This window comes from Hirundo rustica, chromosome 5 (assembly GCF_015227805.2).
Source record: "Hirundo rustica isolate bHirRus1 chromosome 5, bHirRus1.pri.v3, whole genome shotgun sequence".
Taxonomy (NCBI): Eukaryota; Metazoa; Chordata; class Aves; order Passeriformes; family Hirundinidae; genus Hirundo; species Hirundo rustica.
Window position 1 is genome coordinate 39140041 of NC_053454.1, and position 13547 is coordinate 39153587.

The 13547-nt window shown below is 39.3% G+C and overlaps 1 protein-coding gene across 2 annotated transcripts in view; it reads left to right on the forward strand.

Annotated features, from left to right (window-relative positions):
- Positions 1–13547, forward strand: part of LOC120752583 (ubiquitin-like modifier-activating enzyme 6) — a 60247-nt gene that overhangs the window by 2735 nt on the left and 43965 nt on the right. For both annotated transcript variants that reach the window (XM_040063866.2, XM_040063865.2), the window contains exons 3-17: positions 1943–2005; positions 2882–2976; positions 3803–3831; positions 4625–4719; positions 5220–5331; positions 6430–6510; positions 7066–7188; positions 8969–9092; positions 9885–9988; positions 10384–10446; positions 10941–11017; positions 11682–11748; positions 12153–12296; positions 12984–13051; positions 13323–13401. In XM_040063866.2, coding sequence (XP_039919800.1) covers positions 1965–2005; positions 2882–2976; positions 3803–3831; positions 4625–4719; positions 5220–5331; positions 6430–6510; positions 7066–7188; positions 8969–9092; positions 9885–9988; positions 10384–10446; positions 10941–11017; positions 11682–11748; positions 12153–12296; positions 12984–13051; positions 13323–13401 — 1302 coding nt within the window. In that variant the 5' untranslated portion in view covers positions 1943–1964. The remainder of the gene's footprint in view (positions 1–1942; positions 2006–2881; positions 2977–3802; positions 3832–4624; positions 4720–5219; positions 5332–6429; positions 6511–7065; positions 7189–8968; positions 9093–9884; positions 9989–10383; positions 10447–10940; positions 11018–11681; positions 11749–12152; positions 12297–12983; positions 13052–13322; positions 13402–13547) is intronic.

The window sequence follows — 13547 nt, forward strand, 5'->3', positions numbered from 1 at the left end:
TGGAACAAGAATGAGAAATAACTTGGATGCAGAAATACATTAATCAAGTTTGTCCTACAGTCGCTTGACCATAGTGTCATTAAATCCTCCTTGTGGAATGAGGTATTTTGCTCTACCTGATGGGTGCACTGGCAGCATCTCAGTGCTGTAACTATGACTGCAGGAGGAGAATGGGGAATTAAAAAGTACATTGAAAGAGCCACTGTCAAGTGAGTCTGTGTGAAACAGGTGTCTGAGTTTCTCCTGCCAGTTGATTTCACGTCCTGGTTGTACAAAAGACTGTCTGGGAGGGCACAGATATTGAGATGGCTGTCAGCAAGCACAGCAGTGGAAGCTGAGCATTTTTATCCAGTGGTGGATCACCATCCCCATCTTAATACCACAATTCCTTTATGTTGTGTAGTCACAGAGTGCCAATGCTGTTTGTGGAAGGTGATTGTGGAGGAGCAGAACAGCTTCTGATCTGTTAAGAGATGATGCTGGCTTGCTTTGGGGGGGGGACTTCCAGTCTTGTGTCTCAGGCAGTGGCTGAAATGAAAGCCCTTATTTAAGCAGGGACTGAAGCCTGTGACTGTAAGATGTGTGTTGCACTTGGCTTCAGATCTGGCTCTAGTAAAATGGTCATTTCTCGTCCTCGGCCCATGTGGTGTCAAGGGCGTGGGAGCTGCGCAGAAGTGCCTGGTGGTGTGGACTGTGATGGAGCTGCCTCATGCTGAGTGCCTTGAGTGCTAGCTGAAGTGCAGGAGTTAATGTGCACACTGTGGAAGAGCTTTGTGGATGAGATTTGTGGCCTGTGTCCAATGTAACTCTGTCCCTTGCTGTGCTATTTCAGCGCTTTGTAAAAAACCAAAAGCATGAATTTGGGGTCAGAATGGTGCAGTCTTCGTGTTGTGACAGGCTGCAGGTGCTACACCTCAGAAGTGTTAAAATGTTTGCCAAAGTCACCTGAACAGTGAATAGGAATTGCATTTTGGGCAGGTTTGAAAGCTGTTTTAGGGTATATCTGTGGTCTCCAAAAAAAAAAAAGTCCTTAGTATGTCTGGGCCCTTACTTTTCAGTCTCGGGAGAGAGGGTTGTCAGCTACGTGTAATTTCCAAGGCAGTTTGGAGAAAGCTGAAATAAGATATGTGACCCAGAACATCAGTTCCTATCAGTATTACAAAAGTACACACAGGGTCTATTTTGGTCATCCTGTGTTTGGTGGCAGTCACCTGCCAGGTTCAGGAAGCACCAGTTCCCAGTGTGCTTAAGTAAGAAACAAGGTGCCCAGGGGCAGCTTGTTCCTAGTCCTGGTGCTTAGTTATCATCAACTTAAGAATGAAAACATCCTTGTTAATGGCCAAAGGCGTTAATGGCATAAATTACATTTTTTCTTACAATTCTATCAAACTGTCTAACTGCATGTCTTAGTTAAGTGTTGCAATAATTCAGATCTTTGGGTGTTGGTTTCTTCAGTTAGCTGAAACACTTGTTTCTTAAGGGTTTTCAATTGTCATATAAATAATGCATCATGAATGCCTATTTCTAGCCATTCAGTGATCTTCTGTCTTCTTTTCAAAAAAGCCCATTTATCAGATAGATGCAAGTTGATCAGCTTGGAGCTCTTCATATAAAATCAAGTTGCTTTTTCAGTAAATCTAACTGTGGCAAATATAAGAAGTAATATAAGAAGCATTTCCTCAGTGGGGAAATTAATGTTTGTTGTATTTTGAAAGCATTTATTGAAGATTTGGGGGTTCTTGTGTTCTGGTTGGTGTGTGTTTTCCTTACTCAGGTGCTGTGGTGTTTCACAGGCTGCTTAATGTTCAAAGTGATTTCTGTGTAACATCACTTTTTTATTTTTCAGTTCCTTTAATGAATACCTGAACGGGGTGGGGAGGGGATGCCAGCTGTGAAATTGCATCTGACATAACCAGCTCGTTTCTTTTTGTAACCCATCTAGTGTAAACAAATCACATTGAATCATGGCAGCAGACTCTATGGAAATTGATGATGCTTTGTATAGGTAAGATTGTTTGATTTTTAAGTGTTGCTCCTGACTTTTCAGGAACACGTACATTTGCATGCAGTAATGTTATAATTTCATTCATCCCTCAGCCTTTGCTGTGCTTCTCAGTCCTCATCACCAATATCTCTGTTACCCTCCAGACTTCAGGGTGTTGGATGTTGAGGGGATTTTGTAGATTTCAAAAGAAAATATTTATTTCTTTTGGTTTAGTTTTGTTTTAATTTGTTTTCTGGGAGTGTCTTGAGATCACTTGGCGTGGTACTAGTTCAGAAGGTCGCTACTGGGACAAATGGTACCCCTGTAAAAGCATGGTGGGATGAAAAAGCTTCTTTGTATATTAAAAATAAAAAATAATTTAAAAAAATGCTTGCATGCAGAACAAGTAAGACTTCTTTTTAATTCAGTGCGATACTTCTGGTATTGTGTCACTTTACTTTCTGTCAGTAGCATCACTAAAGTTGTTCTTTTCCTTGGTGAAAAAGATGATGTTTAGAATGGTGTGAGTTTAATTGTACACCTGGAAGTTAGGATTTTTCCAGATTTCAGAATCTGACTGCAAAAGCTGTGTCGCCCTCTGTTTTGAAGATTTCTGATAACAAAGAAATTCCTATGCATGCTTGTGTCTTCAATAGTTAATTCCAAAACCTTTGTTTATCCTGAAGAAGTTTTGCACTCATTTAAAACTGTAACTTTATCTTTTCTAAAACCTTGCACTGACAAGTTCTGTATGAAATACATGTCACTGTGTACATTGTGAGTGCAAATCTTACGTTTGATTGATAAACATTTGAATTTTTAAGAAGTTTTGTAATGACTGGGAATTCTTGACTTTTGTTTGTATCTTGTTTTGATCTGAATTTGTCTTTGCTGCAGTCGCCAGAGGTATGTTCTTGGAGACACGGCAATGCAGAAGATGGCTCAGTCCCACGTGTTCCTGAGTGGTATAGGTGGCCTTGGTGTGGAGATTGGTAAGTTAGGTAACATTTATTTAGGAAGACACAAGTGTGTGTGAACATACTGTCCCAGAGTATTGTAAACCTTAAATTTAAGTGTAATAAGCATGTCTGAACTATCTGAGTGAATTGATGTGTGCGTGATGCATATTACTAACATGCAGGAAAAATCCTGGGCTTAAGTTCTCATTTTACTAGAAAAACATTTCAAATTTTACTTTAAAATGTGCTTCCATGAACCAGATTGCTTTACCTAAGTCTTGTGTCCTGGGTGATGGTTTAGGGTAGGTAATCCTTGTTACTCATTTAGGTGTCAATGAATGCATTATAGGAATAGCTATAGCCCAAATTTTCCTTGTGTGTGAAATGGGAGGGTGTGTAGGAGAACAGAAGTATTTGGTGAAAATGCATAACCTCCCTGATACAAGAGACTCCTTAACAATTTCCCTTACTCCTCATGAGCAAGACTTGTTTTGGCTGGTTTGTGCCTGGGGTATTTCTCCTTCAGTTGGCTCTAGTGATTCTCTGCACCAGATGCCAGAACAGAGTCATGCGGCTTTGCCGTTTATTGTCATTACTATCTCTGTCATCACAATTGTGGGATGAACAGCTGACAAACGTTAAATGTAGAGAGTCTTTTGAACCTTGCTTATGTTATTTTGCTTTCAGGGGTGGGTATAGAATGCTTGAGCCAAATGTAAAAGGGAAAAAGCCCTTAAGCTATGAAGTTCTTAACAATGAAATACTGTCATTGTCCACGTGAATAACTATCCAGTAACAGATTTGCAAGTAATCTGCAATAGTCCCTCTCTCTGTTTTTCCTTTATTTTTGTTTTTTCAGCCAAAAACATCATTCTGGCAGGGGTAAAGGTATGTAAAACAGTTCTCTTGTTGGATATTTTTGGGTAAGCATGAGAAAAAGAGAAAACACTACTAGCTAATTAATCTAAAGTTTCTGAATCTGTTTTTCAGTAGAAGGGTTGCAAAACATTTGAGAACCTAGGAGTGAAAACTTTCAATAATCTGGATGTTCTAGTGGTACAGTCAGAATCTCACATTAATGTCCACTGCACTCTGAAACAGCTCATAAAATATTTTAGCCAGCTGCTGATTAGATACTGAATCCTTTTGTACAAAGTGGCTTCTCCTAAATGGAGTGGCTCAAAAGCCAAACTATTCAAAATATGTTATCTTATTTTGTCATCATTAGAATCCTTTTGTGTAGACATTGGAATGGTTGGGTGTTCTAATCCAACAGCTGCTTTTGTGCTGCTGGAATTAATTTTATTAGCAAGAAGCCTTTTAAAACTCTTCTTTCCAACAGAAAAAAATCATATGAGTCCATTAATTTTCAGATCACAATTGCCCCTGTATCACAGTCTGGTAAAAATCATCCTAGATATTAAAATGCTGTCTGTTATCACTGCAAACTGGGAGGAAAATGCTGAATGAAGTACATGTTGCAGATGTGTTTTGCTTTCTTAAACAGTAAGAGATTTCTTGGTAAAGAGGCTGGAAGATCTTTTTCTATGTGCTACAGCTAAATCTTCTGCAGTGTTAGTCCTTCAACATTTTATGTGGGGCTTAATCCATGCTTTTGGGTGCTGCAACCTTGTATATTTCTTTATACATTTTGCAAATACATTCTGACAAACTTTCTTAGGCTCTTACAGTTCATGACACCAAGCACTGCACAAAATGGGATTTGGGGATCAACTTCTTCATCCATGAAGATGATGTTACCAGTCAAAGGAACAGGTTAGTGAAGTCTTTGGGGTAAGAGAGGACTGAGCTTGACAGTCTCATCAGCATCAAAAATAGCAGTTTGTTGTCCAAGAGCTGGTAGTACATATCAAATGTTAAACTCTTTCACTGGAGTTGCTGGCTGTGAGTACAGTGCCCAGGTAGATATTAGAAGAAGTCTAGACTGGGACTGAGGTTCTGAGTCACAAGTGTCGCTGCTTGTAATGCAAATTTAATAGCAGGGGCCAGCATACATTTCTTCCTCAGTCTTTCTCAGCCACTTGTACAAGACTGGACAACAGCTGTGGCAGCAGGCCATCCCATGGATGTCCTGTGGGATATTGGGCACAGCAGTTTTCTTCACATCTGCTAGGAATTGAAGTGTGAATAAATTAGTTGTTGGTTGTTGCCAGAAAGCATTGTGAAGGTCTCTTGTAGGGCATGTGTAGTATGAAATTCTGTATTGAAAATACAATTTTAGATACATAAAAAATTGAAAATTGCTTTTCTTTCAGGGCTGAGGCCACACTTCCTCGTATTGCAGAACTCAATCCATATGTCCATGTAGCAGCATCAACTGTGCCATTAGATGAAACCACAGATCTGTCTTTCCTAAAGCACTACCAGGTATGCCACTCATAAAGCAGTTGCATGTGTATTCTTGTATTTTGCCCAGAGCATACAACTTAGATTTTTTTTATGTAAGTAAATGGAATGAAGAACTTTGAAGTATGTTTTGACATGGTGTAAAGAAAACAGTAGGTCTTGTATTTGGACAGGTGTAGTGTTGTGCTTGTTTTTTTCAAGACTGAAACAGTCAGTTTGTGTTCCCACCAATTTCTTAGTACATTTACTATGGAATTTGCTATGACAATAAATAGCTAAGTGGGGTCACTGTACAAATTTTTTTCTTTGAAGGTGAAACTGTGACCTTGCTTTGCAGCTACATAGCACAGATGTTCTACATATATTCTGTGTGCTGTATTCCAGGCAGCAGAAGCTCAGGCTATATATTTAGATCATTCATGTATGTATGTAATGAAATGTAAGTGCCTCTGTGGTGGAGTGAGGGCGATTGCAGTTGTTCAGTCAGCTGTCTCCTGCCTGTGTGCATGGCTCAGTCTGAGTGGGGAACCTTTACTGTATGGCTTACATAAAAGCACACCAAGTTTCTGAATGTCCTAGCTACAGCAGGCCATGTGTAACTGAATGGATTGCTGTGCATGTGCCTTGGAACCCAGTATTGTCCTAGGCATTAAAGGAATGTGTGTAGAAATTCTGTGTCTGCAATTTTATGACCACAAATTCTGGAAGCCTATGCAGACTTTTTGGTGTGCACCGATGAGTATTTTTTGTATTTGCTAGCTTTAATCCTAAATTTCAAAATCTACATTTTTGCTGAGATTATCCAAAACTGTTTCGGTAAATATTCTAATTGGGTTTTGAGTTTCACAGCTACCGTTAAAAAAAAAACCAAAAAAACAACCAACCAACCAAAACCCCGGGAATTTGCTGTTCCTGCTCTTACTCATTTTGTTTCCAGAACTTGTAGGGTGGTAACCAATCTGCTTTAATGAGAAAACTTCCTTAAGACTGCTTTCTCTTAAGTGTGGAGGATAGGAGTCAGGACACCTAAGTAACTTATCCTAGGTACTAAGTTTTCCCATAGCCTGAAGATACTGATTACTTTCAGTGTCTTAGAAGTATTTCTGTTCTTGTTCACAGTGTGTCATATTGACTGAAGTAAGTCTGTTGCTGCAGAAGAAGATTAATGACTTCTGTCATGCTCAGCAGCCACCCATTAAGGTAATAGAAAAATGCAACACATGAATAATCTGTACACTGGGCATTCTGGACTTCCAGGATGTTCTTTCCAAAAATGGAGAAAGCTGGTTTTAGGGTATATAATTCAATGCAGATGGCATGTTGATGGAGCAGCAGGAGTTTCAGGAATACAGTGCTGCTGCTGGTATTATCTGGATAACAGCACAAGTAGCCACAGCTTGGTCCTTAATTAAAAAGCAGTTGTGTTTAAATAAATATTTTTCACTGTTAACTCAAAATGGTTCTGAAAGAATGTGCTGAGACTGAAGGACATGCTGAGGCTGGTTGTAAAAGAAGTAGAAATGGCAGCATTTTACTGTGTAGTGATGTTACTCCTGTGTTGTGAATGGGCTCAGAAATGCTTCTGCAGGTTCAAGGTCTGTCGTCAGTGCTGTGCTCTGTAGTCAGTGGCCTGACTACACAACAGGTTTCCACTGTAGAATTAAACCTGCTGGCCTTCAACAAGGTTGAACTTGAGGCATCATCTTTGGCTTGTGCTGTTCTAGGGATACTCATGATTTTTACTTTCTCTTCTAGTTCATCAGTGCAGATGTGTATGGAGTATGTTCACGTTTGTTTTGTGACTTTGGTGATGAATTTGAAGTGCTGGATACAACAGGAGAGGAGCCAAAGGAGATCTTCATTTCAAATATAACACAAGTAAGGGATAAAAGTTATTCTGTTGCTGTAACTGTTTTTTAAGAGGACTCATTATTGTCGCTTTGAAGAGGAGAGTGCCAGAGTGCTTCACTTGAACAGCCTGCTGATCAATTTAAAATTGACACTGCAGGAGATGCAAAGCCTTTTTCTTACCCTTACCTAGTGGTTGTTAGTTACTATGTATCACACAATACTGATTTTTTTTAATTGGAGAGAGCGGGAGAAAGAGAATGAGGAGATGTAGAAAGAAGAGGACCTAACTGGCATGGAAATAGGATAAATCTTCTAAGAATGTGTGAAAATAGGTGTGAAAAGAGCCCTTATGAGAAACTGCAGTGCTTACAGGTGGGCTACTAAAATAATTAAGGGGATTGAGAGTATATTTTGAAAAGAAATTTAAACGTTTGTTTAAACCTACCGAAGCAGAAGCAACGAGAAGGGGATATTATTGCTAGTACTTCCAGGGCAGAATGTTAGGATGTCCGTTTAATCTTGTATTATTGTTTTATAAAGGGAAATTACTTCAGGTTCTTTTTTCAGTTCTGGCAGTCCAGACAGTAAGCTCTCTCATCCAGCAGCAAGTCTTTTGTCCTATATCCAATCTAGATGTAATAATAACCAATCTAGGAGGGGTTGTACAGCAAGTTGGGTTTGGTCTGGATTAATGCTTATGATACGATGATTTGGGTAGCCTGTTCCTTGGTGCCTTTAAACGGGAATTGATGACTTGATTGTTCTTATTAATTACGTAAGGAGTACATAACTGAGTTTCATGGCTTGTGCTGGTTACCTGCCAAATCAAGAAATGAATATGTATTTGTATATATGTTCTGTGTTTAATAATCTGATACTTAAATTTTGTTGTATCTTCCACTCTGAAATGTAAAACTGATGAGAATTAAAACTCAGTGCCATCAAGTGGCTGTTCTTGTCCCATACACAGGATCAAGGTGGCACTGTGTCCCTAAATGAGAGCAGAATTTTCTCCAGTCAACTCCTTTGACACTGTTCATTGTCCATAGAGGATGTGGGCCACTGTAATTAAGTTCTATGCTACTTAACTGAGAACTTTCTTAGTCTGGGGACTCAGGAAGGGAGGGAAGGACACTTTACAGGCCAGGCTTGCTTGCAGATCCACCAGGTTACAGCCTGAGGTGCAGCACAAGATCTTGATTAGCTGTGTTCAGACTGCAGTGAGATCTCTGGTGCATGGCAGGTTGGCATCACATCCCATAACAGTGTGAGGTGTTGTCTGAGATTCCTGCAAGTGTAAGCTTGTCTGTGACCTGCTGAAGCTGTGTCTCTCCTGTGTGCTGTCCAGCTTTTTAAGTATCCAAACTTTCAATAATGAGTTTGGATGTCCTTTCTAAGGATATCAGACAGAAAGGAAGCATGGAGTAATAAGGACCATTCACAAAACCAGTTTTTAATCCCTCTGAAAATTTCGTTGCCCATAGGAACTACTTTTAGTTTGGAAAAAGGAGATAAATCTGCTACTATTTCAGAACATAACAATGGATCTAACTGCTGAGAACTAGCAAATGCAGTTTCCTAACATACTGAGAACTGGAAACAGTGAAAATGAGGAAGTTTGTGTTATAGAAACACTGTTAAATTGAAAATTGTAGGACTGAAAAAGCTGTCATAATTAACTCTGCTGCTGTGACAGAAATGAGATGTTGTCAGTTTCAGAAGACAAAAAAGCTATGTGCCTGCAATGCAACGTGACCCCTTTGCACAAGACACTTTCCTCCTTGCTGACTGCTATTTTTGATTTCAGTCAAATCCTGGTATTGTCACTTGCCTTGAAAATCATCCACACAGGCTTGAAACAGGACAGTTCTTAACCTTTCGGGAAGTTAATGGAATGTCGTGCTTGAATGGATCCACGCACCAAATAACAGGTAAACTGCTGCTGACTCATTTACAAGGTACTTATTTTCTGGCCTGATTTAGCCACAGAAGTGTTAGTTGGTTCCTTTTGGATGCTGCGGGATTTTCCAGTTCCCATATCTGAATGTCTGTTTGTCTGGAGCAGAAGAGAGAGCAAGTGGGTGGGGGTTGTTTGTTTTTAACTGTTTTGTGATCTGAGACAAAAAACAGTACCCTTGAAACCTGTGCTTGAATCTGTTTCCTCTGGGCCCTTGCATTTGGCTAGAACTGATGCTGCAGTCAGTTCCTTCCTCCTATTCATAGCTTAGCTTTTGGTTTTAGTTTTCCATGAATTAACAATTTTTCTGTCTTTTTGCCTTGCCTGAATGATGCTTCCCATGTATGAGGGGGAAGATGTGACAAAATGCTCCAGCTGCCTTTTTTGATTGCCTGTAATTCTCATCACAGGGCTGCAATCCTACTCAGTTTATAGTGGACACTGCTGTGCACAGTCTAAAGAAAATTAAACGTGATTTCATTTTTGTTAGAGAGCTGTGGTCATCAGAATTCTTGTTAAATCTGCTGCCACTTAAAAATGCTCATTTCATAACAGATCATGTGAAACTAATACTTTGTCGCTCTGCCAGTTTCTGGGTTAATCCTGTTAGGAGGGTCAGTTGTGCTTATGCTTTCAAAACAAGGTTGCCCACTGCAAAATTGCAGCACAAAAAGCATGGGCAAGCCCCCACTTCGTTGTATCCAGAATTCTAGCATCCAATGACACTTTGAATTGTCTGTCACTGTTTACTTTCTTCTCTTTTCAGTGGTGTCACCTTATTCCTTCAGCATTGGTGACACATCAGAGATGGAGCCTTACCTGCATGGAGGCATAGCTGTGCAGGTGAAGACGCCCAAGATGTGTTACTTTGTAAGTGTGTACTTGACAGAGCTGGGTTCTCAGGCATTAATGCTCTGAACAGTGGAAGCAGACTTCAGCACATACACGTTTCCTAAAACTATAGAATGTCCTTTGTTTGGAAGGACCCACAACGATCATGGACTCCTGGCTCTGCTCAGGACAGCACCAAAAATCAAACCTGTTTAAAGATTAGTCTTGCCACTAGGATCTCTCTGACTATTTTTGATAGAACTCGCAGTAGATAATTATTTTTAACATTTAGTGTGGTGTGAATAATGAAGAGAGCAATGGCAGTGCTAGTCAGAAAGGGTATTTATTTCTTAATCTCTGTAGGAATAGTGTTGTTTTGTCAGGTAGTTGTGTTCTTAAGTAGTGTGTTGTTGTCATGAATTCTGTTTTTCCAGGAACGGCTGGAGAAGCAGATAACAAATCCATTATGCCTTGTTGCAGATTTTAGCAAGCCTGAGGTAATTAGCATGTGGGGATTTGGGCGTAAGTGCTCTAATAGTAAAAATACATGGATTGTAATCTATAGCTTTATGTTTAGCATAATATATTTTCTACTTTTTGCCTTTAATGCTGGGCTTTGTTATTGATATTTGGCAAAATGCAATGCATTATAATGTTTAGTTAAAAGAAGATTACCACACTTTGCAATTTCAGCTCTAAATTCTTTTGGGGACTCTTCAGTTGGACTTAATTGAAGTGGGTGCTGAAGTGTGTTGCATTACTGAGCAATACTTTTTAAAAAACATTAATAAAAGCTATTTCAGATTTGCTTTTTAATGTTATTTTAAAACGTATTGAAACTTATTTATTATTTATTAAATAACTTTAAAGTTATTTAAACTTTTTTTGAGCATTATACTTAAGAGACAAGAAATGAAAGAGTTCAGATGTTTTTGTGTACTTCATTTCTCTCTAGTTTGCAACTGATCAACAGCTGTTGTTGTCTTAACAGGCACCTTTGCAGATCCATGTTGCCATGCTTGCCTTGAACCACTTCCAGGAGAACTTTGGTCGCAGACCGAACATTGGGTAAAGCAGCAGTTCTGTGTTTGCCTTGAATCAGACAAATCTCTCCTTTTTGTGTAGTTACTGGCTGGCTGTGCAGCACAGGGAAGGTACCCTGTCTGGTACCTGATAGACCACAAAGAAATGGGAAGATGAAAAATGTTACCTGATGTGTGTCTGGGTGTGTAACAAGACTTTGCTGATACAGCAATGACATTTCCTGGGCCCAGGTAGACAGAAGATACTTCTGGAGAAAGGCCTTCTCTGTTCTAGTTTTTTTCACATTTTGAGATTGATCTGGAAAAGTTGTTTCAGTGATCCTGGACCTTCTTGTAGTTCATGGATTTAAAAAAAAAAAAAAAAAAAATCTGAATAATTTGGGTTTAATTTTCAGTGTTTTTCATTCAGCTGTAGTTCTTGTTGTCTGTAATTTTGATTTAAATGAGACAAAATTACTTAAAAAGTGTAAATCTTAAGACTATACTTACACATGGGCTTTTCCACTGAGACTCCTGTTCTTGAGCAAACCCTAACATTTAGAAGTACATCTTGAATGCTCACTTTTAAGGATAATATGGGATTTCAGACTTCCTACTGTATCCATTGCTTTTTTCCTTCCATTGATTGTGTTTCTAGAAGAACTCTGGAATGTTTAAGTCATCATTGTTGTTTCTACCCTGGTGTCTAGATGCCTTCAAGATGCTGAGGAAATGCTGAAAATAGCCACATCTATAAATGAAACACTGGAAAACAAAGTGAGTAAGGAATCATTGTCATTATGAGTCACTTTTTTAAGTGCTCATTTACTTGCCTAAAGGTCATGCTTTAATTATTGGCCCTTGTTCTGACCTTTGAATCCATCTTTAGATAGATCAGCTGGCTGTTTGAAGGCCATGTGAGGAAACAATTGGATTTCAGTGTAGGTTCAACTCAATGTTGACCTGACACAAAGGCTGATCCTGTGGCAATGTGAATCCAAGTTTTAGACAAATGCATATGACAAATACAGGGTATATGGTGGATCTGTTTTGGCTGGAAACTTTTTTGCTAGTCAGAGTGAATTAATCTGTCTTTTAGTGAAGAACAGTGGTTTGTGAAACTGTCAAACACTTGACTTGTTCACTGAGGGGGTAAACCTGTTGTGTGCCTTACTTTGCAGCCTCAGGTGAATGCAGATGTGGTGAAATGGCTGTCTAGGACTGCTCAGGGATTTCTACCTCCTTTGGCTGCAGCAGTGGGTGGTGTTGCTAGCCAGGAAGTCCTGAAAGCAGTAACAGGAAAATTTTCTCCACTGCGGCAGTGGGTAAGTCTGTCTTGGTTTTTGGATGGTTATTTTGACATCTTATGAATGGATAGTTGTTTGTAAATGCTGTATGATCAGAGTAACCTGAACAACTTCTATAACATGGAGCTGAAAAAAAAGATTTGAGCCAATATTTAGAAAACACTATATTTAGAAAATGACTGTTTTATGTGTACAATAAAAGTACAGCCAGTTTTAGTTAAAATTTTTGTATTTGGGACTCAAGCAGCACATTGTTTTTCCACACTAGCAAAAAGAGTATTGGCTTGTCACTGCATGGATACAAAGGTGCAGATACCAGCTTAAGCTACTGTACATAAGAGCAGGGCTTTCAGACTCTCAGAATAAATGTCAGAGTACAGTTGGATTAAAAAATGTCACAGTTTTTAGAGTTACCTATGGAGGGGTAACATGCCTGTCAGAAGTCAAACACTTGCAGCAAACTCACCTGTCTGAGCAAATGTTTTTTCCCCTCTGTGTCCAAGTGCTTTCTCCTGTCCACTAAAATCGTAAAGTGAACTGTAGGGTACCAGATGCTGTGTAGTCTTGACAGTAAAAACTTAGCGCTTCTACATTTGTAGACCCTGTTGTTCAAACAAAGTAGTTAGTTTCTAAATTAAAATAACATGAATGTTTTTTCAGGTTTTTATTGGATTTTTAATTTTTTTTTTTTTCATTTTTTTACAGCTATATATAGATGTGTTAGACATTGTAACACCTCTAGAGAAGATGGGCTCTGAGGAGTTTCTCCCACGGTAAGTATAACTGTAATCTGCTGGCTTATGTACTGTTCACATCTGAGTCTCAAGCAGGCACAGATGTATTTTAAAGTTAATTCAGTGCTGTTTGCTGAAGGGACAGGTTTGGGGTTAAGAACGTGTATCCTATTTCAGCATGGGATGAACAGGAATTATAGACTCTCTCTGACTTTCTTAGTTCACGTCAAGGTGCAGTTTGGCATCAATGGTACTACCATGATAAATAGCAGCTTGAAGTCTCCTGTTTTTGTCTCCTGTGCCTGCATAGGGGAGATAGATACGATGCCTTGAGGGCTTGTATTGGAGACTCTCTGTGCCAGAAGCTCCACGATCTGAATGTTTTCTTGGTGAGTGTGACTGACACTGTTACACTGTTTGCAAATGCTTTGTTGGTACAGCTAATGCCCACTGTCCTCAAAATACATGAGGGCAGCTCTGATATGTGCCACTACAGAATAAATGGTCCAGAATTGCAGTGAGACTTGTCTTTGTG